Source organism: Budorcas taxicolor, chromosome 17, assembly GCF_023091745.1.
Source record: "Budorcas taxicolor isolate Tak-1 chromosome 17, Takin1.1, whole genome shotgun sequence".
In the NCBI taxonomy this organism is placed as follows: domain Eukaryota; kingdom Metazoa; phylum Chordata; class Mammalia; order Artiodactyla; family Bovidae; genus Budorcas; species Budorcas taxicolor.
This window is the reverse complement of record NC_068926.1, coordinates 58,093,268-58,120,760: the sequence shown is the minus strand read 5'-3', so window position 1 is coordinate 58,120,760 and position 27,493 is coordinate 58,093,268. Positions and strand designations below refer to the sequence as shown.

General features: G+C 49.1%; 1 protein-coding gene across 1 annotated transcript in view; it reads left to right on the top strand.

Moving 5' to 3' along the window:
- FBXW8 (F-box and WD repeat domain containing 8) overlaps nt 1–20,486 on the top strand; it is a 118,466-nt gene extending 97,980 nt beyond the window's left edge. The window contains exons 8-11 of the mRNA XM_052654499.1: nt 3,149–3,276; nt 16,506–16,679; nt 19,135–19,245; nt 19,828–20,486. Coding sequence (XP_052510459.1) covers nt 3,149–3,276; nt 16,506–16,679; nt 19,135–19,245; nt 19,828–19,972 — 558 coding nt within the window. The 3' untranslated portion in view covers nt 19,973–20,486. The remainder of the gene's footprint in view (nt 1–3,148; nt 3,277–16,505; nt 16,680–19,134; nt 19,246–19,827) is intronic.
- Nucleotides 20,487–27,493: the final 7,007 nt, after the last annotated feature.

Genomic DNA, 27,493 nt, shown 5'->3' with positions numbered 1-27,493 from the left:
ACATTGTCTTAGTTGTATCAGTAATATACAGATGGACTTAAAGTAGACGAGAAAATGTGAGTTACATGCAAACACTGCACCAAGTGTGGGCAGATTTTGGTTATCTGGAAGTCTCAACTCCCATGGATATCGAGGGACAGCTGTATAAACTAAACTGTTAAAGTGGCTCTTTTTGAGCGATGGATATGCAGAAGGTTACAAGTCTTTGTTACATGATTTTGTTTTAGAACTTGTTATATATTATGTTTGCAATCAAAAAAAATTTTTTTTTGAAATTTCAGAGAAGTCTAAGTAATTGACAAGAAATGAAAGTTAGGATTTTAAGACTAGGGTTTGTAGAAATACTTTAAGATCTCTAAGATGGAAAAAGGAAAGGAAAGTCTCTCAGTCATGTCTGACTCTTCGCGACCCCATGGACTGGAGCCTGCCAGGCTCCTCTGTTCTTGGAATTTTCTAGGCAGTAGTACTGGAGTGGATTGCCAAAAGCAAAGTGCTTTTTAAACAACGCTTGCTGCCCCCAGGTGCCCTCTCCATCAACCCGGAAGCCAGAGAGAAAGGAGTAGACCCCACAGTGTCTAGAGACCCCACACTGCCTCTCCTGCAGTTTTCTTTGTAAAATAGACAACAGGTTCAGTCTTTCTGGACAATTCTTAAAGAAACATCCAACACCTACAAAAATTTGCTCTGTAGTCACTATTTAAGCTCTTTTATGATACACTCTTGGTACTTCAAAGAAAAAAATCCCCAGCAACATCTATTGATTTGGCAGTCACATTAGCGCAGAACATTTTCTCCCAAGATTTTAGCTACGGGTCGTTTTTCCCCTCTTTCCAGCATATCCATACACCTCTGAGAGCGAGTCAAGTGGCCATGGGTTGAGACTCACCCAACTAGGGCAATAAAGAGAAAAATTAGTCTAATGCATGGCTTTAACAAGAGCGAGAGCGTGAGCATGAATAATTAATCTCACTAGTCTGTGGCAATCAGATAAAATGAAGTCCCATTTGCTCAACCTTATTAAAAGAGAGAGAGCACAGGAGGCCGAGGGAGATGCTAAAGGTCGTTGAGGGACTCGTAACGTGGGAAGAACCGCCTCTGAAATGGGTGATGTGTTTTCTAATCTCTACGGTCTTTAACTAAATGTAATGGTCAAGGTACTCTTCTGGTAGTTCTAATTTGTTGAATTATTAAACACTTTAGAAAATCCTTGACTCCTGACTACTGACTTAGACATCTTTATGATGAATTTTTGGAGAGGGATTAGATCCCACTGTTTCATTCAGAAACGCCCTGTCCTCTGGCCAAAAAGAACTTCCAGAAAAAGTAAAGACATAGGAATGGGCTCAATATCAGATTTTAGTTCTTCTATTTACTGTGGGCATTTCTTCCTGCTGTCGATGTTGAAGTATTTTAAAAACAAGAGATTGAGTCCAAGTCCTGTTGAAAACTCTACAGTGATATGTAAGTGTGGAATGTTACTTTAGAGTAGACCAGGAGATTGGTGGTGTTTTTTTTCCCCTCCCTCTAGGAACTAATTTTTATGCGGTTTTTAGGATATTCACTATAGATAACAGATTTTATTTATTTCTAGGTCCACATAATCCTATTTTGGATATTTTATAGTTGATAGTTTCTCAGAAACTTATTTTCAACTGTATGAAATAAAAATAAAATGTCGTGTATTCTCTATAGTCTTTGTGGATTAAGAAGGCATTTTACATTTTGAAATTGCCCTCTCTCCTTTCAGATACTGTGAGCAATAGTTTCTTAGGAATTTCCAAAGATTCAGTTCTTATAAATGTATGTTGACAGTGAGATCTATGGTTTTCAAGGTGGGGTCAGTTTATTAACCTCTCACTTCTGAAATATGAATCTATTTACTGACGGTTGGTAAGTGTATAGATTAACAAAAAAACAGCATATCATCCTCATGTGTGTGGTGAGAGGAGACTCTCTACAAAATACTACATTAAAACTTTTGAGTTCAGTGATGAATTTTAACCCCATGATCAACAGAATACAGTGTGTGCTCATATGTGTGTGTTATGTGTGTGTAAATGAAGAGGCTTTTGAACTGTGAATTCTGGGGCAAGGACTGTGTCTAACAGTTACTGACCCATAGTGAGCACTTAATGTTAAATGAATTACTTTTTAGTAAGAGACTTAAATAATCTTCAGAAAGATTCCTTATGAATCATCCTCCCTGGGCCCCTGTTTTGCTGACGAGAAGGCGTGCATGCATGCTCAGTCACTTCAGCTGTATCCGACTCTTTGCGACCCTGTGGACTATAGCCCACAAGGCTCCTCTGTCCATGGGATGCTCCAGGGAAGAATGCTGGAGTGGGTTGCCACGTCCTCCTCCAGAGGGTCTTCCCGACGCAGGAATCGGACCCAGGTCTCCTACATTACGGGCAGATTCTTTACCTGCTGAGTCACCCTGGGAAGCCCGGGAGAAGAGGCAGTGTTCAGCTATAATGAATACATTGTCTGGAGACCAAGGATACTTTCTTACCTGCCTCCATGCCTTATGGAACAGAGCTTCCTATAATTAGCAAGTGGATGTGACTGAAGAGAGCAGTGTTGGGGAGTATCAGTTGAATCTCAATTAAAAGAAACATTTTTTAATGTTTCAAATAGGACTTTGTGTCTAGTTTGTCATTTAAAGGAGGCATCTAGTGGTTAACTCTGCAAGCTTCACCTTCCTTAATGCTTCTGCTGTTTGTTCTTTTACCTGTTGTGGTGTAAATACAGAGGGAGAAAGAAAGATAACCCATGCCGGCTTCTTGTTAGCCTCCCCTATTATGTATGTAATCAGAAACAGTGAGCCTTAGTTGGTTTCTGTGCTTCTTTTTCTGTGTTAGGAAATTGGGATACCTAATTTCCCCACTTGGCATTTTTTGTGTGTCCTTTGAGTTTGTTTGCACCTTGGCCTGGAATTCTTTGGAGTTTCTTTTCTTCTGCATTTCATTTTGTTCTGGCAGGGATGTCCTCCACTGCCATTACCTGGAAGGGGTCAGGAAATGAGGCGACAGAGCCTCTTCTCTGTGGGAGCGAGTGGTGTGACCGAGCCCTGGGTGAAGCTGGGTGGAAGGTGTTTGTTCGGGCCTGCTCCCTTAACGCACACCCGTGTGTTCTTCCTCCTCCCCAGATCCTGGTATACAGCCTGGAAGCAGAACGCTGCGTCTCGAAGCTGGGCAACGCGCTGGGCGACTTCTCCTGCGTCAACCTCCGGGACAGCCCTCCCAACCTCATGGTCAGCGGCAACATGGACCGGAGGTAGGTCTCCACAGTTGCATATCTGGCTGCCTCAGGCAGCTTTTCGGGAGATTGGGCCACACAGCCCCACTGAACTTGCTTGATTTCCTGCAGAGCTCGCCCTCCTCACTTCTCACTCACAGCTCTGCCCACCTGACTTCAGCCCTGACCCCACAAATACTGTCTCTGTGAACTTGGAGAACAAAGTCTCATATTAGGTAATAGTTGGATGGAGCTGCCTCTCAGCCTCGTTTCTGAAACTCCATGGGAAGGGGGTCTTTTAGACCATTTGGTGGACGCAGTTGGTGGAAAGTCCAGTGAGACCACTTGGAATATCTTTTGTCCCCCTGCTATAAAATTTGTTTGGCATTTAAAAGCTCACTTTCTAATATTAAAAACAATAACCTAGGGGATGAATCATGTTAAGCAAAACAGGGTTGCCTGCCAAATGATGTCAAGAGTGTGTTTCAGAACACTATGGTGTCCCTCTGGTGATGCGGGAGTCGGGGGAGACTTCATGTGAACAGATTCCAGTTTCTATTTAGCTGATTAGCAGTCTTCCCTTTAACGTATTGGCTGAGGGAGTCAGATTTTCCCGTTCCAGGGTCCTGTGCCAGCTCCAGCCGCTCCAGGACCCATCAGTACGAAAGGATTAGAGTGTTTGAAAAGACGGAGCCCAAATTTTAGGGTTTTTTTTTCCCCCTTTCTGTCCCCTCTCCCCCTTGGCTCTTCCTTTCCTTTCTTTCTTTTTTTGGCTGGATATCTGTCACGTCTGATCCAGTGCCCTGAAGAGAGGTAGGGTGGCCGGAGGCCAGGTTCAGCCAGCGGCCCCTCCCCGGCCGGCTCTGGGCTGCAGGTGGCGGGCCGCTCGGTGGGGGTATCAGATCGTGAGGCGGGTCCTCCTTTGTGCCAAATCCCAGACCTCTGCCACACGAGTGCAGCAGCTTGCAAAAATTATTATTTTGTCAAATAATACTTTCAACTTCTGACCTTCACTACTACTGCCCCACTCCCATAGAGCAAAAAGATACTGTGAGTGTGCTTTACTGAAAGAAAATACTTGATCTTATTTTTTTTTCCCGCAAGGTGTCCTGAAACAGCTGATACTTCTCATACTTGAGAATTAAAATCCTTAGTATATGCACAGGCAGGTTTTCTTTTTATTTAAAAAAAAAGAAAAAGGACAAACCCTAAGCTTGGTAACTGGCCCCACTTGTAGCACAGCAGACAAAACAAACCAGTTTGTAGGCTTACTCTTCCCATTTTCATTTCCGGTCTGAATTGGACAAAGGCTTCGAGCGTGTCTGATAGGAGCTCCCCCAGGGGCCCAGCAGCACCCCCACCTTCCAGGAGTGCTCTAGGGGGTCATCCAGAGGGAAGGATGTGGGACTGTGGGTTACGCTTCAGTGTTTGCCGACAGCATGAGCGTGCAGGTGATGAACCACAGCAAGGCTGCCAGGAAACCAAAATGGTGTTCCCGAGAGGAGACCTCTGCTCTCTGCACAGCGCAGCCTAGTTAGCTGTAGAAGCTCAGTTACAGCCAGATCGTCCTGACCGTTGTCAGCCGCTCATTCGGCTGTCAGTGAGGAGGCCGGCACATACTGGGTTAAGCCGATGTTTTATTCCGGAGCAGAGCTGCCTGACTACATACCCACTGCCAGAGGAAAAGCGAGCGCATAGTGTAAAAGGGCTCTCTGGTCATTATGAAGGCCCAATCTGACCATGTTAAATCCTTTTTATTAATATACCAACATTATGGTTTTTTTCATATGGTAAAGAATCTGCCAGCAAGGCAGGAAGCCTAGGTTTGATCCCTGGTTCAGGAAGATTCCCTAGAGAAGGGAATGGCAACCCACTCCAGTATTCTTACCTGGACAATCCCATGAACATGGGTTTGTCCATGGGGTCAAAAAGAGTCAGACTTGACTGAGTAACTAACACTTTGACTTTTCTTTTGTCTTTATGGATGAAGAGAATGGACTCGGGACTTGGAGTTGGGGCGGGGCTATCCAAAATGGCATTTCATCAGGGCCAGTTCTAGATCTGTGTGCCACTAGTTTGACCACTGCTGGTACCTCAGAGGGTCACCATTGTATATAGGATTGTTCTTTATGAATCACATTTACGGTGTTAGCAACATGACTTTGAAACACGGGGCTTAAAATATTATACATCTGTAAAAAGGAAGGACTTCTCTTGTGGCTCTGCTGGTCAAGAGCCCGCCTGCAGTGCGGGAGACCTGGTTCGATCTGAGTTGGGAAATCCCCTGGAGAAGGGAAAGGCTACCCACCTCAGTATTCTGGCCTGAGAATTCCGTGGACTGTATAGTCCATGGGGTCGCAAAGAGTCGAATATGACTGAGCGACTTTCACTTTCAAAAAGGAAAGAATATGGACTCTGTACTTTTAAGGGTATAGAGGCATGTTTTTTGGGATTTTCCCAAAGGCTTAGTATTTAATAACTGTGAGTAGGGTCTTATTAGAGATACCCACCCAGATTGTACAGCTTATGTTTTATTTCAGAAGTGGGAGGAAGGGGCGAATACCGTGGAGAGAGCCATGTGGCTTTCACTTAGTGACACATGCAGTTTAAACCCTTGGGACCTTTTTTATTTTAAAAACTGAATTTCTCTTGCTTTCTCTTGGTACTTTATAAATAACGTGAGAATGGAATAGACTCTAAAGGTACATAAAACTGTCCAAGGTTAAAACAAAAACAAAGTATCACTAAAGTAAGGAAATCAGCTTGAGTAACTTTGTAAACATGGGTGGAATTATATAAGGAGTTGTGTTTTGGGGTGGGGGGAGGCAGCATGGTATAGGCTGAAATTAAAAATGAAAAAATAGTTCACCTAGCTTGTCACTAGAGGTTAATTAGAGTCTGATAAAAGATTATAAAATGATCAAGGTGTGGTAACTGAGTTACTGTTGGGTTGTACCTTGCCCTCGTTGGGGGAGAGGGGTGATACGGTGGGCTTTTATAGGTGGGGCTGTGCACAAGAGTTTTAATACCCTAGATCAGTGATGCTTTTTTAAATGTGTATTTTGTGTTCTGCTGCTAAGCCAAGAAGAAAGAGTGGTTAAGCAGTATTAGAGGAGGAGGGGTGGGTTGTGCATCCAGTGTTAGGAATAGAAGCTTCTGTCTTACCACAGTGTCTGTCTTGTGCTCAGAGAGGGCTTAACTCTGTATGTGAAGTGAGTGAAAGTTGCTCAGTCATGTCCCTCTTTTCGACCCCATGGACTATACATACAGCCTGTGGAATTCTCCAGGCCAGAATACTGGAGTGGGTAGCCTTTCCCTTCTTCAAGGGATCTTCCCAACCCAGGGATCGAACCCAAGTCTCCCTCATTGCAGGTGGATTCTTTTTCCAGCTGAGTCACAAGGGAAGCCCAAGAATACTGGAGTGGGTAGCCTGTCCCTTCTCCAGCAGATCTTTCTGACCCAGGAATCAAACCGGGTTTTCCTACATTGCAGGCAGATTCTTTACCAGCTGAGCTATCAGGGAAGCCCTTAACTCTGTATATTTTGCATTTATTCTAAGATGCACTGATTTTTGTTTTTTTTTTACATTTTCACATCTGTAAAACCAAGATGTCTTTTTATAACATCTTACAAATAATTGGCAGCATGTTAAAATATTACATAAAGTAATGGTGCTTCTTATGTTGGATGCTGTTTTCAATTAAATAAAAGTTTGTATTTGTTCAGTGAAGGCAAAAATAAGTCCATAACTTAGAAATTAGAACAGTTGTGAGAAACTTGATTGGGTTACTAAGATAAAGTCTGCAAGAAATAGACCACTGTGGGTTTGGGTTTTGTTTTTTTTTTTGTTGTTTTACCTTTGCCTGGGGTTCACTGAACATTCAGAATCTGTAAATTTATGTCTTCTATCAAATTTGGGAAGTTTTTTGCCATTATTTCTTCAAATATTTTTTTCCACACTGATCCGTTTCCCTTCTCCTCTGGGACTTTAGTGATGTGAAGGACAGACCTTTTATCTCACAGATACCTGAAACTCTATTCATTTTCTTTCCTAAGCCTTATATTCTTCAGGTTGCAAATATCTATTGATTTAACTTTGGATCCCCTAACTTTTTCCTCTGTCATCTCCATTGTACTGTTGAGCCCATCTAGTGAATTTTTTAATTCTGGATTTTACACTCTTCCGTTCAGAATTTCCATTGTTTCTGTTTCTCTGCTCCTAATCTCATCGTTTCTTAGCCCGGTACCTTTACCTCCTGGAATATAGTTGCAATAGCTGCTTTAAAGTCAATGATTATTCCTAAAGCCTGAGTTATTTTAGGGTTGACATTGTTTTTTGCATGGAGAATGGGTTACATTGTCCTGGGGCTTTCAGGGTGGGAGGAGTATCAAGTAATGTGGGATGCGTCTTGGACATTTTGTGTCCGCTTTGTGTCCTGTTGCATAATCCTCTGGAAGATGCTGAGTTCTGTGTTTGTTTCAAACAGGCACTCCCCCTGGTTAGGCTAAGACTGCAGCTTGTGTCTTGCCTTCAGTGGGTGTCAGTTCAGTTTCCTCTGACTCGTCCTGCACGTGCCACCCGGAGCTTAGTCTGAGACCCTTGCTGGAGCCTTTGCTGCACAGCTTAGTGTCTGTGTGAGCAGGAGTCACGCCCAGTATCACGGGCTCCCCGTCTCCAGTTCCTCCCGCTCTTCATCCCTACACTTCCTAGCTTTCAGGGCCACTTTCCCAGGGCCTCTGACCAGGAGATGGGGTTTCTCTCAGAGTCTCACCTGTGAGTGCAGCTCTGTGAGTACGGACTGCCCATGGGCAAAACCAGAGAGAGGAGAGGGAATCCCCAAAGACCCACACCCACATTCTTTGGACGTAGGGGCTTCTGTCCACGGTTCTCCAGAAAGGGTGACGAATCTTGTTAGCGTTTCAGCTCCCGCACCATCACACAGGGTTCTCCTGGAGCTCGTGCTCGGGGTGAGGCTCTTCCTCCCCCGGCTGTGTCCTCCACAACTTGCTGTACTGAGTCAGCTCTCCAGGGTCCTTAGGTCCTTGCCTTTTTGTCCAGAGGTTTTGGTTGTAGCAGCAGAAGACAGGCAGCTGTGGGCTTACTTGAAGTCAGAATCAGAACTCCTGTTCTCTTTAAATTATTAAAATAAGCTCAATAGTTGGCAGCAGAGAGCTATATTAAATGGGGTCCCTTCCCATTCTATTGCTCTCAGTCTCCTATCTGGGAGCTGCTCCTTCCTCTCTAATGAGTGAAACCCGGGATCCAGACTAGGGAATGCTCCGCTGGGGACAGCCAGAATAAGAGCTGGTGATAAGGTGGGACTTCCGTGGCGGTCCAGTGGTTAGGACTCGGCGCTGCCACTGCTGGGGCCTGGGTTCAAATCCTGGTGAGGGGAACTAAGACCCCATCCCGTAAGCCACGTGGCGGGGCCAAAAACAACAAGAAAAGAGTTGGTGGTAAGGGTGTGTGTCAGGTTGTTAGTGGGCGGCCAAGGCAACGCTCACTGAACCAACAAATCCCACTGCTTTTTCCTCCTGTAATCTTTATTTTTGAAATTTTTAGCTTATTGAGAGAGAATTCACATATCTACAGTTCACCAATTTGAATTCTACAATCCCATGTAAAGTTCACAAGGTTGGTGTGATCTTGGAATGTTTTCATCACCCCAGACAGAAAGCTTGGGCCCATCAGCAGACACTCCCCACATCCCCCCCACCCCCTCGAGCTCTCGGCAGCTGCTCATCGCTTCCTGCCTCTATGGATCTGCTTTGGAGATTTCATATGAATGGAATCATAGAACATGCGACCTTTTTGTGGCTGGCTTCTTCCTTCCATTCAGCATAATGTCTCCAAGATAAGCCTGTATTGTAGCTCGAATCACCACTTAATTCCTTCTTATGGCCAAGTTGTTTTCCATTGTGTGAGTAAGCCACATTCACTCATTATTCATTCATCAGTTAGCATTTGGGTTGTTCCCACTTTTTGGTTCTTATGAATAGTGCTGCTATTACCATTCAGCTACAGATTTTTGTATACATGTTATGTTTTCAGTTCTCTTGTGTATACATACCTAGGAGTGGAATTGCTGGCTTACATAAGCCTGTGTTTAACCATCTGAGGAACTGCCAGACGCGTTCCCAAAGTGACTGTGCCGTCTCCCATTCCACCAGCAGTGTATGGGGGTTCCAGTCTCTCCACACCCTCACTGCACTTACTGTCGTCTCTGATGATAGCTGCCCTAAAGATGTGACGTCGAACATCCTTTCATGTGTTTTTTGGCCTTTTTGGATAAATGTTCAGATCCTTAGTCCATTCTTTAATTAGGCTGTCTTTTTATTTATTGAGTTGTATGAGTTCTCTGTCTAGTCTGGATACCAACCTCTTATCAGATACGACTGGTAAGTATGTTTCCCCATTCTGTGGGTTGTCTTCACGCTTTTCATAGTATTCTTTGAAGCATGGAAGTTTTAAATTTTGGTTGAGTTTGACTTTTCCAGTGTTTCTTTACCGCTTGTGCTGTTGGTATCATTGAAGAAGCCATTTCCTAGCCCAAAGTCACAGGCATATTCCTATGTTTACTTAAAAGAATTTCTATGGTTTTGCCCTCCATTGAGGTCTGTGACGTGTCTGGAGTTAAATTTTGTATAGTGTGAGGTGGGAGTCCTGCCTCATTCTTCTTTGCCTGTGGATATCTACTGTCCTAGGAGAGCCATGGTCTGTTGAGAAAAGGCTATTCTTTCCCCATCGGATTGTCTGGCCGCAATTGACCATAAAATGGAGAGGTTATGCTAGGTATACTCATCTGCTTAAAATTTTAAAGGATATTACAGTCAGCTAAATGTTTCCATATTCCCAACGTGCCTTGTTAACTTGGTGTTATACATATCTCATTTTCGTCCACAGGTGGTGTCATGGGCTGTCTTATAAGGATTATAGAGTGTTCAGTCTCACAGAGCTCTTGAAGACAGACCATCCAGTGGTGGCCCAGCTAAGGAGATAGGCCCAGAAAGGTCAAGTGATCACTTTCACAGGGCTTATTACTTTTGTGGGAAAAATACAAAGGACTCTAGAGAGACAGCTTTACAATACAGAGTGCTCTGACCATGGCCTGGTTGGATTCAGCTTGTCAGTTCTGCCTGAAAATCCATGTTTTTCTAGTTGCTGTTAAAAATAAATCATTCACCAAAGGCCATCGTTGGTGCTGTGTAGATATAGATAAGTAGATAGCTACAGCTACTGATTTGGCCATATGTTATATTTTTAAATCCTCTTTAATAGCCTAGCTTTGATGAGACAAAACTTCTTTAAAAAAACAATATACTTGTTTTCTTGATTAATTTGGTCATTTAAAAAAAGAAGGACTATGTTTTCATGCCATCTTGCTTGTTGCATTTATTTTCTGGATAGAAGTATAGCTGAAGGTCAAGTCTGTCTTCATGAAACTGCCAAGCCAGAGTCTGAACAGCCTTCATCTTTGTCATCAAATATAGTTTTTGCCTTTTTTGGGGGGGGGGGGGCTTATTATTATAAGGGACTATTTAGTCCAAACCAATGGGAAGCAAGCTCTGAGTTGTGACCGCTAATTAAAGAGTCTTGGAGCTTGCTTCTCGCCCTGACAAATGCAGAGTTGTGATGGCTCTGGTGCTGCTGCCGGCTGTTAGGGAGAGCGAGTGGGGCGTAAATGTTACACTTGCTCCATCTGCAAGTGTTATAATAAGTTATTCAGAGCTCTTAGCACAGGACCAGCCAGAGCGTGCCTCCCTCTCGCTTCCAGCACGTTTTTCTGCCCATCAGATGGATGCTCCTCTGTTGGGAGTCTTTGGAAGGTTCTGGTGTCTTTTGTTTTAATTGGCGGGCTTGAGCTGACTCCTATGGTGTGATTTTCATTAGAGAGGGGCTTGGAGAGAAGGGGAGTGTTGGAACAGTCCTCCAAACCCAACCATGAATATTAAACATAATACAATTACAGCTTTCAGACCAATTTTTTTTTTCCTTTTCATCGGGCAAAGTTGATGAAACGCACGCTGGCTGGGGATTCACCGTGTCCACCGTGGGCTTCTTTTTGTCCCTGGCATCAGCTGTCTTGGCATGTCTGTGCCCGTTTGCTGTGCTACCTGTTTCTCCGAGTCAGGTATTTGATTTGTGCGCCGAGGGCACACGCTCTGCCAAGGAGCGCTGCCCTTCAGGCTGGGGCCACGAAAGGTTCGTGGGGACTTCCCGCCCTGGTTGCTGTCTCTGTCTACCAGAGACCAGAGCCTTGCCTCTCTAAGGAGATGTCTTCTAAGTGCTTTCCTTTCTCCCTACTGGGAGAAGTTCGAGTCTGTTTTTGGCCCATCTTTGTTTTCCTTAGTGATATAATACAGTTAATGCCGTATCTTTCAGGGTATTTGTGTTTTGTTTGGAGCCATCCATGCTGGTATCTAAATACAATAGGAAAACAGATGGCAAACTTTGAACTTCTGGACCAAATTTGTGTTTGCCTTTGTCTCCTTAACAGCCAAACTGTAAATGATGAAAGTATAAATATTCAGCAGAGGAGCTCTTTATGAAAATCACCAGAGCAAAATAGACCCTCATTACCCAAATATGCACTGGAAAGTACTCGAGCTAAAAATTTCTCCCTCCCCCTCATGCTTTTCTGGTTCCCATTAGTAGGCCGTGCAGCTGCAGCCTGCAGGCAGAGTTCCTGTCACCGCAGCTCTACCTTTTCTCTCTTCCCTTACCCACAAATGCCCGAAGATGAGTGTCTCCAAATGCTGACCCAGGGAGCGCTTTGTCCTCACCCTCGCTCTGCCTCTCTCTGGTCACCGACCCCCTCCCGGGAAGCAGGGCTGGAAGGGGAGGAGGTTGACGGAGCTCTCGGTCGTCCAGCCGACAGCCTGGAGGCAGCCCTAGACCTCGCCTCTGTGTCCTAAGACACTAGATTTCTGAAACCGTGTGTGATTTGAAACAAAACACCTACGTGGAAGCGTATACAAGGTATGTTGTGCAGAATTTAAAGAACCACCGAATGCCTGGGCATTCCCCCAGCACACACACATGCGTAAGAAACAGAGCATGACCAGCACTTGAAGGCCCAGCCCCGGGAGCCCCTCCCAGCCACGAATGAGCCCACGTCTTAAACAGTTCGGCTGTGTCTAGAGTGAGAAGTAACAGCTGCCTTCATTCCTCTCATTCTTCCTTGATGTTCTTAACTGGTAACTACAGTTACCAGTTTATTATGTATGTCCTTCCAGAATTTTACCTTTAAAAGTCTTTAACTTAAGAGAAGTCATCTATACCTTTAAAATTCAAAAGCACAAAAAGTCTATACGGGGAGAAGCTGTCTCCTGGGAGCGTCTCTCTGCTCAGAGGAGGCTGGGTAGCTGCATTCTCCAGAGGGGGGCCTTCGCAGTCAGGTGGGTGCAGCCGCCGCCACCCCCTGACCTGGCAGGCACACGGCTGGGCCCGGGTGCCTGGGGTGTGGTGGTGTGTGGGTGATGGCGGCCCTCAGTCTGCGTCCTTCTCCTCGTCCTCTCCTGCCTGTGCAGGCCTCCATCACCCCTGTAGGGACGCACCGTCACGGCCTCAGCTGATGGAGGTAGGTAACCTGTGCACACCGTTGAGTCTCTCAGATTCATGATGACGCAAAAATGATGCTCTAATTATCATAACATCTTTTTGTCTCAGGTTGCTTTTAAGACCTCTCTCTTTTTTTGTGGTTTCCCACTTTATGATGATACTCTTTGACATGTACCTCTTTTTAAGTTATTCTGATTAGTGTTCATGAGTGTGCGTATGCCCGTCTTTCATTCTGGGAAAATGGCCATTAACACTTTGAATAGTGCTTCTTTGCCATACACTGTATTTTCTCCTTATGGAAACTTCTTTCAGGCATAAATAAGCTGGACTGTCCGCTCCCATCCTTCCTGTCTCTTAACCGTTCATTCACATTTTTCATCTGCTTCTCTCTCCATGCTCCATTCTAGGTAACTTTTCAGATTTATTTTCTAATTTACAAGTACTTTGTCTAATCTGCTTCTGGATTGTCTAATGATTTTAATTGCAGGATTGTTTTTGTATCTAGAAGTTCTATACTGCTTTTTTGTGAAGCGACTTCTCAATACTCCTGTTTGGCTGGACCCCAGTCTTGGCCCTGTGGGGCAGTAAGAGCCAGGCCCACTGCTTCCGTGATTGGACCTGCCTTCAGCCTCACCCCTCCCACACATGCCTACAGGCACCGGAAACTGCAGCTCAGGCTCTCCAGGCTGGTTTTCTGTAGGGGTCTTAGGGAGGTCAGTTGCTCTGCGAGTTCGCATTTAGAAGGATGTAGTTACATCTTACCCAGCAATATTAAGTGATATTTACTGGGATGGTCAGCAGGTATCTGAAACAGAAGCCTCAGGTTTGCTGCTAAAAAGTGCTGTGGCTAATGGCCTTGTATGTACGTGTGTGGATGTATACATATTAGATGTGGTGTTATTTAGTTGTTAAGTTGTATCTGACTCTTTGTGACCACATGGACTGTAGCCCACCAGGCTTCTCTGTCCATGGGGTTTTCCAGGCAGGAATACTGGAGTGGGTTGCCGGTTCCTTCTGCAGGGGATCTTCCTGACCCAGGGATCGAGCTCACATCTCCTGTGTTGCAGGCGGATTCTTTAGCACTGAGTCAATTGAGGAAGCCCCCAGTATTAGATGTAGCCTAGATAAAATCCTAGAAGTAGAGCTGCTAGGTGAAAAATGAAGTATATTTTTTAATTTGTTGGATATTGTCAAATCACTCCCCAAAAAGAAGGCTTGTGCTGCCATCAGCTGCACAGAAGTTCCTGTCCATCCAGGTGGAAGATCTCAGAGAACTGCAGAACTTTTCCTCTGCAGGGTGGACAGTTTGGCAAGTGCTGTTACAGTGCTGTAGCTTTAGTGCATAATTTCTCTCGTTACCGGTGAACTTGGACATCTTGTACGTGTTTAATATTTCTTTTCCTGTCAACTTTTTCTTTTCTCTTGGTTTAATAATGGGTTATCAGTGACTTGCCTGGTGGTCCAGTGGTTAAGAATCACCTTCCAGTGCAGGGGCACGGGTTCAGCCCCTGCCCTGGTCAGGGAACTAAGCCCCCACAGGCTGGAGGAACTAAGCCAGCATGCCGCAACTAAGACCCAACCAGCCAAGTAAATATTTAAAAAATAATGGGTTATATCAATTTAGGGGCTTCCCTGGTGGCTCAGAGGGTAAAGCGTCTCCCTGCAGTGCAGGAGACCTGGGTTCGATCCCTGGGTCAGGAAGATCCTCTGGAGAAGGAAATGGCAACCCGCTCCAGTATTCTTGCCTGGAAATTCCCATGGACAGAAATATCAGTTTAAATGAAATTGTTTTTAAAAAACAAGAAATTAGCCAGTCCTCGCTGCTGCAAACATTTTCCCCAGTTTACCAGTTACATTGACTTGCTGGTTTTTTTAAATGTTTTTAGAAAGGCCTGCCTACCTTGAATATTTTTAATTGTATTTTGTCTTTAATTGCTAATTTAAGTGGGATCTTTTCTTGTAATGGAAGGAAGGGGCACAGCAAAATGAAAATGAATTTCTTAGGTGTTGTTTATTTTTTATTTTACATTTGATGTAACGGTACACATCAGCCGTTAAGTATACATAATGTTCCGGGCCTCCCTCCCGCTCCTCTAGGCTGTCACAGAGCACTGGGGTGGTTGAGCTCCCTGTGTGACAGTGTATTAAATGTACTGAAACCCACCTGTAAAAGTGTAAATCATGGGGTGGTTTTTTAATTGGAATATTTGGTTTATACTTTTTACATGTGGGCTTTTTTTTCCTGGCAAGTTTTATGAAACATTTAGTACACTGTGCCCGTCTCATCATTATGAAGTACTCTCAGCTAACGCTTTTTGCTCTGAAATCTACCTTTTCAGGTATTAAAATTGTCACCTCTCTTCCTTGTCACACGCAGATGTGCCTTTCATGTGTGGCATATATTGAGTTTTGCTCTGTGACCTGTTTGGGGCTCTTCCTCTTAAGAGGTGGGTTTGTCCTTGTCCTGTGCAGCTGACATAGTAGGTCTTTCTCTGCTCTCCGTGATGCTCATACCGCACTCTGTGGGGGCCAGGGGGCTCCTCACTGTCCTTCTGGTATTTTGCCACCCCACTTTCTTTCGGAGAGTATCCATGGGTAGCTCACTTTGAGTCCTTTTCTGGTAGAAATTTAAAAAAAAACTATTCATTATGCCCTCAAACGTGGTAGGTAATGCCGTATAGAATTTCCAGTTGAAATCATTTCCCCTCAGAATGCTGAAAGTAGCTTGCGTGTGGGTGTGCTCATGTAGCTGTGAGAGCCCAGGGCCTGGAGCGTGTCTGAGTTCTTCCCTCTCCCCACGTTCTCCGTGTGGGACGCGTTTGTCCAGCTCCCCTGCCAGCCGGTGGCATCTGTTCAGGGCAGCAGTAGTCTCTTCCTTGGTGGTAGAAATTCAGCACATACTTGTATAAAAAGTAGTTTTTAAAGATGTTCTTTAATTCAGATTATTACAAGGTAGGTAATTATCTCAAGACTTTAGATAAGCAACTCCCCAGTGTCTACATATTCTCATCATGATTCTCTTACGCTTAGTCAACTATGGATGCGTCCCCTTTCAACAAGACGTTGATGAACCAAATACCACTCCACCCGAAAAGGGCTGTTTTTCGGGTGAACTGGGCACCGGATCAGGTTGCAGACAAATGTAGCTGTTTTACATCTTGCCCTTAACAGACTTGCATACAAACAGCAAAACTGCCATGCTGGGCTTCTTGGGCCCATGTCCCCATGGAGGCAGCGTGCCAGTCAGGTCACAGCCTCCCTCTCCGGGAGCTGCCGTCCAGGACAGCTGGTATCTGTGTCCTTGTTCTGTGCTTTGATCTGCCCTGGTGGCTCAGAGAGTAAAGAATCTGCCTTCAATATGGGAGACCCAGGTTCGATCCCTGGATTGGGAAGGTGCCCTGGAGAAGGAAATGGCAACCCACGCAAGTATGGACAGAGGAGCCTGACAGGCTACAGACCACGCTACACGTTCACTTTTGTGTGCTTTGAGCAGTTGTGGGTGCTCTAAACTAGGTCGTTTTCTAGTGCCCCGTAGCCTCCGGTGAGAGTAAACCGTGGAGGTGAACGTTTACTGTCCGTATTTAGACGTTTGTAACTAAAGGGGTTTCATATCCTTCATCTTCATAGGGTTGCTGTGTACAGACAAGGAGGAATCTGTCACCTCGGACTCTAATGCTAATTTCTCTGCTCACCTTGGGCCCTGCAGGGTGAGGATCCACGACCTCCGCACTGACAGCATCGCCCTGTCCATCTCCGCCCACCAGCTTGGAGTGTCTGCAGTCCAGATGGATGACTGGAAGATCGTCAGTGGAGGCGAGGAGGGCCTGGTCTCCGTGTGGGACTACCGGATGAGCCAGAAGCTGTGGGAGGTTCACTCCAGGTAGGCTGGCCCACAGGCGCTGCGGTGGCAAGCACTTCGCAGACTGTCCTTGCTGTGATCCTCCGAGCCAGCTGCTGAGATCTCTGGAAATGGGCTCAGAACTGGAGCTGGTCACTGCTGCCTGTTCAGACGGCCACCACCCAGCTCAGGTAGAGACCGTGATGAGACAGACCCCCCCCATCCGTCTACTCCAGGGAGTATTGCTGTTTACAAGGGTGCTTCACACTGAAAAATTTAGGTTCAGCTAAAGAGGAATTTGTAACTTTAACCTTTAGCTCTAAAATTCAAGAGACAGATACTCTCCCAAGCAGAGCAGATGGCTAGGTAAATGGATACTAAGGGGGGCCTCACCTGTTAAACATCTTGAGCTTGCTTCTAACCTTTAAAGCAGAGGTGGTCTCGCCTGAGTAGGGATCAGCTGGAGCCGACCCGAGGCTGCCCCCTCGCCCAGCCCCTCCACGTCCCTGCAGGAGACAGGCAGTGAACCCCTCCCACCCCTACCCTGGGTTGTCCCTCAGCACCACTGTGGTGAGACGCAGCGCTTCCACAGCTGAGGCTGCAGATACACACCGAGGCGTGTCCCCGCCAGCTGCAGGGCGTGATGAAATGAAGACTGCGCACAGGTCTAGTTTAGGTACGAGGTCCAAAGAGGACTGGCTTGCCTTGCGGGGCAGTGGCAGCTGGTGCTGAGCTGGCAGCTTTCTCGGCTGGGGCGCCTGCCTTCTGTGGTGACGCACCGAGTTGCCACCAGGTGGTGCCAGAAGGCAGCAAATGCCCACACCGCGGCCACCCAGAACCATCTCCTGTAAGGACAGCCTTTACTTTTTTCTCAAGAGCTGTCTCAGCCTGGCCGCTCCAACAGCCCACGAGGCCTGCCCTTGAGCAGAGCTCATCTCCCTCTCCCTGAAAAGCTGTTCTCCCTCGGGTGGATCATTAAGGTGAAGCCGGGGTAAGTAAGGTCGTGCCCAGAGCTGTGTCCTGCGCCGCCTTCCTAGCTCGTTCGTGATGCCCGTCAGTCCTCACCAGTGCTTAGTGCTTGTCCCAGAGGACGTCCCAGAGCCTCGTCTACCAGCGCAAGGCTTTGGTACTGCTCCGTCTGCCAGGGGTTCTCAGACTCAGTCCAGTCCTGGCGGCCAGTGCCCCATGCCCTCTCGAGCTCTGGTCCCCCTGTTCTCAGCCTCCCGCCCCACTGCCCACCACAGCCACACTCCCCAGCCCCTCCCCCTGCCAGCCAGCGGCACCCCTGGGACTGAGCCCCGACCTCCTCTCGTCTTTGCTCTCCAGCCCTCTTGCCTCGCTGGGCCCTAAAAGCAAAGTTCTCCAGGAATACTTTCTGTCCAGCCAGTGCTGCAGACCCTGGACTCAGGAACCCTGTCACCACCTTAAGAGGATCCTCTGCTCTGGCCAAGATGCCTGTCCTGCCCCCAGCCATCTCCAGAGCAGGGACACCCCCTCTGCCCTTCTCAGAGGGCCTGGCTGACCCCTGTGGTCTGTGCTGGTGTCTCCTGTTCCTCCTCCCAGTGCCGAACTGTGTCTCATCACATCTCTGGTGCTCTGGCGACACTGGCTGCTTTTCATGAGAATAGAGCCCACCTTCTTAACAGTTGGGACGCTCTCTGATGGCAGCCATCTGCTTGCATTAGACAGCTTTTCTATCATATGTCTGGCCCATTGCTCCACTGGAGGAAGTTTTTTTTAAGTGAACAAAAAGTCTTTGCTACATAGGTTTTATGGCAACCCACTCCAGTATCCTTGCCTGGAAAATCTTATGGACTGAGGATGGAGGAGCCTGGTGGGCTGCAGTCCATTGGGTCATGAAGAGTTGGGCACGACTGAGTGACTAACACTTCACTTACACACAGGTTTGAAGCCACATTGTCCCTAAACTTTCTGAATGTGCTGTCACAACCCAGAGTACAGGCCCTCTGACTACCTGTCAGCCCAGCCCTGAGAGGGGCCAAGCGGGAGTCCTGTCCTGGGCGTGGCCGGGGCGGGCCAGGCGTCTGGGCCAGAGCAGAGGATCCTCTCAAGAGTAGTGAGGTGAGGGGGCTCCTGAGTCCAGGGCCTGGCAGGGCCTTGGTGGGCAGCGTGGGGCACCCTGTGCAGATGGGGAGCCCAGCTCAGAGCTGGCGTGGCTGGGCCAGTGATGACGGGCATCACAAAGCCCACGAGAGGGGCTGTTCTCCCCTGTGTGTGTCTGAGGCGTCTCCGGTTATGTGTCCTTTCACGTCCCAGCGCGCCAGGTGCCGGAGCGCTGGCCAGAGCACAGGGCTCTGGAGACGCGTGCCCAGAGGAGGCCCAGCGGGCGGCCTGGCCTCCGCGAGGCTGGGGGCCGGAGGCCAGACACTGGCCCTCGGGGGCCCGGTTTCCTCCGCTGTGAAGGAGGAGCCTGGCGGCAGAGGTAGGCCGTGAGTTTCCGCGGGCTTACCCTGATGAGCATCCCCCTGTGTTCCAGACACCCCGTGCGGCACATCTCCTTCAACAGCCACAGCCTCATCACTGCCCACGTGCCCTATGAGCGAGTGGTGCGCAACGCCGACCTGGACAACTTTGCCACCCACCGCAGGTCAGCGCTCGGGGCGGGGGTCGGTCTGAGTGTGTAGGCGTTAGAACAGACAGTCTTAGCCCGATTTTGTTTCTAGAACAGCCCGGGCCACCTTGTTCCCTACAGGGCGTACCCTCAGGCATGGCCGTTGTTTTCACTGAGGTCAGGAACAGACCCATAGATGTGGCCAGTACCACGGGCTGAGTGCCTGCTGCAGCTGCAGCTAGATGCTGCAGGGGCGGGGAGGTGGTAGGGACATGGCAGGGCTGTGGCCAGATGCCTGGAGCCCAAGACTGAAGGCTTAAGATGGTGTTAGAAGCCTAGCGACAGTGCCAAAGGCCAGTCCTCACACTCAGCCCAAGGCTGCCAGCCGGGGCTCAGAGGCCCTCCTTATTACCGGTGGCCTGGCTCCCTGCCCAGCCGGGGCCTCCCCAACACTCCCTTCCCTCCGCCAAACCTGTCTGCTCACCTCTTCATCTCTAGGCGCGGACTGGAATGTTAGACACACTGGGACACTCGTCATGAACGGCTGTCTCGAGCAGACGGCACGGGGGCAGGGGCTGGGCCCTGGGACTGACCGTGCTTTCTCTGTGCGTTCTCTAGACACCGGGGGCTCATCCAGGCCTACGCGTTTGCAGTGGACCAGCTGGCCTTTCAGAGCACGGTGCCCATCTGCCGCTCGGCCTGTGACGCCATGCCGGGTTACAACTACGACCTCGCACTCGCCTTCCCGCCTGACAGGATTTAGGGAAGCGCCTCACTGGAGGGCAGGAGGGGCACCCACGGGGCTGTAAGTGTAGGGGAGAAGAGCAACCCCAGGGCGCACTGTGTGACCCCACAGGTGTGACCCCCACATTCCTCTGCGCCTTTGCTTTCCCCTTTGCTGGGGGTCTCCCTGCATCATTGTGTACACTACACAGAGGCCTTCACTGTAGCTCGCAGGTGAGGCCCTGTAGCACCCCGCTCCAGCACACACACTCTCTTTCCAGTCTCCAAACCCCTTCTTTGGGGGCCCTCTGGAGACACTGGTCTCCGAGCTGACAAGGCCTCATCACCCACCCAGCTCTTGGATCTGAGGTCACGAATTCAACTCTGGGTCGTCCCTAATCTGGAGAGTAGTCCTTTATCCTGGTAGCTTTTGATTCATAATTATATATTTATACAATGATTTCATTAATAACTGTTTTGCTTATTACGGTGTCTGTAACATGTGATATAAAGTAGACATTTTCTACAGCCTCAGGAATAAACTGTCCTCCACATAGGGGAAGATGATGGATTCTGGAGTCGAGAATGACGAGGGGACGATGCCGGAGGAACCATTACATGTTAACCCACTAAGATAAGACGGGGTAACCCAAGAGACCTGTTCATGCTGATAAATAGCTTCCATTTCCGTAAGATTAAGAGGGCAAACTGTTGCACTCCTCTTGATTTAGACTCTTGTAACCAGCAGCAGCAGCCGCCTACCATACCTCCAAAATATCAAAGCAGAAAACTGATGGAGCTAAACAGACAAATCCGTGCTCATAGTGGGTGGTCAGATCAAATCAGTAAAAACATGAAAGGATTTGGAAGACATACTTAATATAATTTTATAAGCTCAACACAGTGGATGTGGATAGGATTTTGTACCTTTTCAGATACCCACAGGCCACACACAAGAAATGACCATGTATGGAGGTCACAAGGAGCAGCTCAGATTAGATAAGAAGAGCAGTACCAGCAGACAGGCCCAGTCCAGGGCCCCCAGTCCCAGTGGGTTATAATCAGACATCAACAGAGTGCTAAGCAAAGCGAAGACCTGGAAACTCCAGGCGCTCCTGGATTAACTTGGGATTTTTATACTTTTAATTGGAGAACTGCTTTACAACATTGCGTTGGTTTCCGCTGTAAGCAGCATGAATCTAACTTGCTTTTCAAGAGGGAAATAGAAACGGAAACCAGGAAGAGGTCAGTGGAAGCACTGACCATCCAGACCCAGGGGGTGAGGCCAGGATGGGGCAGGGAGACCTTACGACTTAATGGAAAACAAGGCAGGAAACCAGTGCACTGAGCAGGCATCCCAGAAAGCTCGAGAGAGGTCCTAGTGACCCCAACAGCAGGCAGGCGCCAAGGATAAAAGCACCAATGAACCAGTGTTTAAGCGTTAGTTGCTCAGTCGGGGACCACTCTTTACGCTATGGAGGGCAGCTCACCAGGCTCCTCTGTCCATGGGGTTCTCCAGGCAAGAATACTGGAGTGGGTTACCATTCCCTTTTCCAGGGGATCTTCCCAGCCCAGGGTCTCCTGAATTTCAGGCGGATTCTTTTCCATCTGAGCCACCAGGGAAATCTCATGAACACCAACAAATGGTGAAGTTGATCCTAAAGCCAAAAGCAGTTTTTTAAAAAGATGAAATATACAACTGTTGATAAAGGTTTTAAAAAAGAAGGCCCAAGGGACTATCAAACAGAGTAAGTATATTTTCAGCGTGGGGATAATTTGCCTACACTGATCCAAGAGCAAAGTGCAGCCTTCCTGCTGTTCACAAGCATGGACATATGGTTGGGAAACCCACCATTACCTGGAGTCCTAGAACTTTTGAGTCCTGAGGGTTGTGGAAGGCTTTTTCTTTTTCAGATTAAGGTCCTCATTGTAAAAGATGCACATCCAGCTAGAGAGGATGACAGAGCCATAGAGAGAGAGAGTGGCTCTGGGACCCGTCCCTCCCGAGAGCGCAGCTGTGTCAGTGGAGTTTCCCGCTTCCCTTCAGAAAGCCCCATCACTTCCCAGATGAAGCTGGCCTGCAGCTGGCGAATCACGCACGTATTGTGCTTGATCTCACTGCTGTGACCCCCGAGTGACACTGCTCTACGTGGGGTCCATCTCTCACAGTCCCACCACTGGGGAAAGTAGCTTCTCCTTTAAGCAGCAGCCCCCTTGCAGTCTGATTTCACTGTTCATTTTGCAGATAGAGTCTCCCTCTTAGCTTTGCAGGAATTAAGGATAATGAAAGAGTTCAAAAGAAATTAGACCCACAAAATTTTACTGAAAATAAAAATAGTTTTCAGCTACTTTGATTCACTGCCAGGTCCAGGGTAAAAATCTTAACAAGCGTGGGGTTTTTCCTTCCTAGCCTGTTGATAACATAAACCACCTGGGTTTTGTGAAGAGTTTCCTGGACCCAGATAACCTCCAGGTATGCCGAGCTCAGTCAGCGTTTTTTTTTGCAGTAAACCTTATGTCCCGGAAGAAGTCGCCCTGATGGGGAAACGTTCGTAGTTCCTTTGTGAACAACCACTCTCCAGTGGCTTCAAGAAATCTGGGCCCACGTGCACCCCCTTATGCCCCACCTCACCTATGTCTCCGCTGGCTGTTTCGTGGGAACTCCTCTGCCGGCTGAGTTCTTAGCTGACTGACCCGAAGTCTGCTCTGCTCCTTCAGCCTCAGCCCCAGGTCTTCCCTGAAGACCAGGACAGCCCTCTGGGGGAGCCAGAGGGCCAAACGCCAGGGACCTTTGTCTCGTCTGGCTTTTTCCACTTTATGACATGTCTGTGTTCTGATAACTTTTCAAGTGTATTTATTGCCAAAATTGTTCACCCTGGCAGGTGTGTGGCACCAGCCCCCAGCACACCACTCTACCAGCTCTCTCTTCTCCCCTCAAAAGTCTCACGCAGCATGTTGAAGAGTTTTTCCCCAGAACCACTGTTAGAGGGGCTCCTAGCCCAGGATCCAGGAGACCCACACACAGTGTGTGAAACTGCATAAGGGCGTTTTCTGGGAGGAAGTGTGCCTCTTCCTTCGTCAGATTCTCCAAGGGAAACCCGAGTTCCCCAAGGATTCCAGCTGCGGCCACTAGACGGCGCTGCCCAGGGAGTGATTCATTTGAGGACACATCCCAGGGCCACATCTTCCCCTGCAAGGGGAGAGCCTGCCCTGGCTGAGCGGGTTCAGCTGATTCGAGGAAAACAGTGTCCCCAAGAGTGGAGTTCTGGTCCAAGTCCTCCGTACTCTCCAGAGCCAGGATTCTCTCCATTTGAGAGAACAGTGTCTCACCCTGCATTCAGATGGCAAACACTGGGCACAGTGAACCAACCCTGCTCACCATTGGAGAGAAGTGGCCTGGTGGGGATGCAGCCTTCTCTTACTGGGGCCTGTCAGGATGGGCAGAGCTGGGAGCTGCTGGCCTTCCCTTACTCAGGCCTTCGCTCTGCACAGCAGCTGTGGCATCCGGGAGCGAGCAGTGCCAGCCGCCAGGCCCCAGATTCCCAACCACACAGACCTGCCCACCTCACCCGCGGCCAGGCCAGATGGCTCCCTGGCTGCTGTGCAGGGCCCAGGGCAATTTGGATGGCGCTACCTGGGGTGGGCAATGGCAGGGCCCCCCTCATTGGGCTCCAGCCGGTGCCACGTGGGCGCTAGCCTGCTCTCTCCCTGCCTCTGCTGCTGAGCGGAGGCTTCCAAACAGAGGCTCCACCAGGGAACTTCTCTGCCCCTAGAATGGGTGGGCAGGCTCCCCCACACCCAGAACCAAGCCTGTCCCAATCTCCCCTCGCCCAGCGCCAGTGCGAACGCCCCCTCCTTGATTCCTTTAGAGGGAGGCAGCAAGCTGCTCCTTGGGCGCATCCATCCACCTTAGTGCATCCGCCCACCTGACCGCCGCCCCGTGGGCTTCTCCGGGGTAAAGACGGGAAACCCAGTTCCTGCTGACCTGGTCCACCAGTGGGTTAGGAGGAAGAGCAGCCACCACGTGCCCATCAGAGTCCCCAGTCCTCCTAGGGGCCAAGTTCCTCCAACCACTGAATCACTCCTGGCATTGGTCACCGATTCCGGAGAAGCCCAGAGACAAAGGCAACACTGACACCCTGGGAGGCGGCGGTGAAAGCCCCGGCTCCTCCCACTCAACTCTCCAAGCCTTCCCAAGGTCACTGTGTGGGAGGACAGCTTGCAAGGCAACTTGTATTTTTAACTCCATCAACCTATGGCAAGTCACTGTGCTGTGTGAGGTTGAGCTTCAGCCTGGTGAACCCCGGGCAGCAGAGATGGGTTCACCTGCTCGGTGACAAGGATCAGATCCACACATGAACCTGCTTCCCATTAGCAAAGCACATAAAGAACATCCCCAGCCGCCCCTGGGGTCAGAAAATAATCAAACTGCTGAAGTCTAGGCATAACTCGAAAACTTGTTCCCTCAGAGGGTGCTCAACTAAAACTGAAAGTTCCTGCCATCTTACTCCATTCTTTTATCCGTAATTCATGTCTAACATGGCTGCAGGTTCCCCTTGAGCTTCTCATATTAGATTTCCATTACACAGCCCTTTGGTAAACCTACCACATGGCCGTGTGTGTGTCAAATTGCTGTATTCTAACAGCCAAAAGCAGAGTTCTGGTAACATTTTCTCCTTGGTCATATGGCAACATTGGACTAATCCTGCCTTCACCCCAATTCCTGGGAAGTGGGTGGAGAACGTGGAGAGAGGTGACCTCACCCTCATCCTGCACGCTGTGGACACATCCCTGCTCCGTCTCCTCCACCCACAGCCCGAGGCCCTCAGAGCACTGACTTCAAATATTTGATTTAGCATTGATTAGTCATGAGTATAATTCCCAATAAGAGGAAAGCTGTAAAACAAGGGCATTTGTTCTACAGCAGGCAAATTGAGAAATCAACAGACACGTCACTTCAGACGGGCAGAGCTACACTCACTCGGGGTCTCTGCCCCTCCTGAGCACACTCACCGGTCCAGCCTGTCATAGGGGCCAAAGACTTGTGCCCAGGGCAGTGACCCTCGTTATTTCCAGTCAAAGGCCAGCAGACTAGGGAATAACCGCCCTCCCTAGGAGTGGGTCTGCCCTAACTAACAGCCGACCCCAATCACTCCCTGGATGACCAAATGAGTGAAAACACCACCTCATGCACACGGTGCCCTGGGAGCCCGCAGGAGAGCCCCAGGCTGGCTCTGGCCCGCCTTGGGGTGGAAGGAAGTCAGACTCCCTCAGTGACAGTGGGGTGTCATCATGCTCTGGGGCAGCACGGACCAGGCTCGGGGTGAATAAATCCCTTTCAAACTAGCAGTTTAGGTAAGCCGTGGCCAAAGCTCCAAAGACATCCAGCCAGCCCTTGGTGGTCTAAACAAGTACAAACGTATGCTCTGTACCCACAGTGGCCACGCTCCCAGATGCAGGCTGGGCAGGTGCAAGGTCTGTTATTTACAAAAAAAACACTACGTTCATGAACTGCCTTTGTTGAGAAGACTGAAGCACACTGGGAGAATCCCAGAAAATTCAGCCCTCACTGGCCATGCCAGCAGGCCTGCTGCTAAGCGACTCCGCAGGCCCCTGGCATTCATGCTAGGCGGAAAAGGACTCAGCAGGGGCTGGGGGCTAGGGGCGTGTGTGCTCCGGCCAGGCTGCGGGTGTGTCACTGCAGACCCATCCTGGACGAGCGCTGACTAGCACTTACATGGGACCAGCTCTCCTGACTGCAGGTCTTTCTAAATTCCTTCTGCTGGCAACCAGATCCCAGCAGCTGGAGGAGCGGGGAGGGATGTTGGAGTCAGGGGTGGGGGCAATCACATCCCAGTCTCCCACACAAATGCTGGCACTGGGAGGGTAAGAAGCAGAGGCCTCGGGCTTTGCTCCTGAAAATGTCAAAACATTTCTGGAATTCAGCACTAAACAAGCAAATCCAAAAGTATGGCACTGGGAACTACGTCCAGTCTCCTGGGATAAACCATAGTGGGAAGGAATATACAAAGAGGATGTGCGTATTATACGTCTAACTGAATCACTTGGCTGCACAGCAGAAATTAGCACAATGTTGTAAGTCAACTATACTTCATTAAAAGGCCAAAAATCAGTGAAAATTACAAAAAAGCAGCAGAGCTCCGGAAGTGACTCCACACGGCTCTCAACTCACCAGAGATGGAGATGGGGTGGCGCTGTCCCAGAGGCCTGTTTGCACATCGGGTCCATGGAGCCGGCGTTCCTCAGGTCCCGCTGGGGTCAGAGGTCCCAGCCGCCCCGCCATGCGCTCCCTAGGGCTGGAACGCCCACGTCAGCGCTCACCATCTGAATAAGGGGCTTCCCAGCTCTGCCGCCCCCCTCAGACACAGGCTCCTCAACTCTGTGCTAGGTGGTCACGCTTCCCTTCATTGCCTTGTGGCTCTGTTTTGGCTTCAAAATACCAACATTAACCTCGTCCTAAGCAACACATCTGCTGTGTGCACCTGACACAGCTCCGGGGGCATGTAGACCCGGGCGCTGGGCATCGGATGAAGGCTTCAGGGTGTGCCTGTTACATTCTGAACCCCAACATGTGAGTGTACGGTAGGTAAAAGATGCTTAATGCCAAAACTGAATTGCAAATTTAAGAGCGCACAGAATAATAGCAGTAACCAGTGATGAGGGGAGCTTTCCTAGAAGGCTAGGAAGGTGCCTTCCAGTGGGTGTCAATAACAGGGACCGCCAGGAAGCGGAACGTGACTAGAGACCACAGCGCTGCCCAAGAGAGGCAGCAGGTCCCCAGGGCACCACCGAAGGCCAGCCCTGTGCTGACTCCCCGGCCACAGCCACCGCCCCAGCTGAACGACCGTGTTTCCCCCTTGCCTCACCCTCCACTGCCAGCAGGCGACAACCAGAGGTGTGGGAGATGCTTACCTGGGCCGGTGGCCTCCCCAGCTACCGCTGTGCTGCAGACCTCGGGGTGCAGGCTGTGTGGTTACCCCTGTCCTCAGGCCAGGGCCCCTGAATCTGATCCCACCAGGCTAACTGCCAGTACCCCCAGTACCATGGGGTGAACTTGGGTGGTCCCCGTGGCTGGCCCTGCTCACCTCTTCTCCTTGGGTCTGAATATCAGATCATGACACCCAGGAAGTCCCCACCCCCGCAGCCCAACCCCTGCCCTCATGGAGGAGCAGGAAACTGAGGAGGCAGACGAGTTCCCAGCACGTGTGTCCGTGTGTCGGAAAAACAGCAACCTGTTAACCCCAAACATGCCAGACAGGAAGGGAGGAAAAAAATCCCCTTGCAAACCAGCCTTTGCTTGCTCCTCGCGGTCAACCTCTGGGCTGCCAGATGGCCAGGCCACCACGTGCGTGGACGCAGGGAACAGATAGGAGCCACGCTCATTACCAAACCCTTTTCCTTTTTTATTAGAGATAAAAACAGCAAAGTCTCACACACCATACCCTGCAGGAAAACGAGATGAGCGAGGCGTGTCGGCTATTTACAATAAAGGCTGCAGCAAATGGGCCCCTCCGCGCAGCCCAGATCCCGGTGCAGGCGC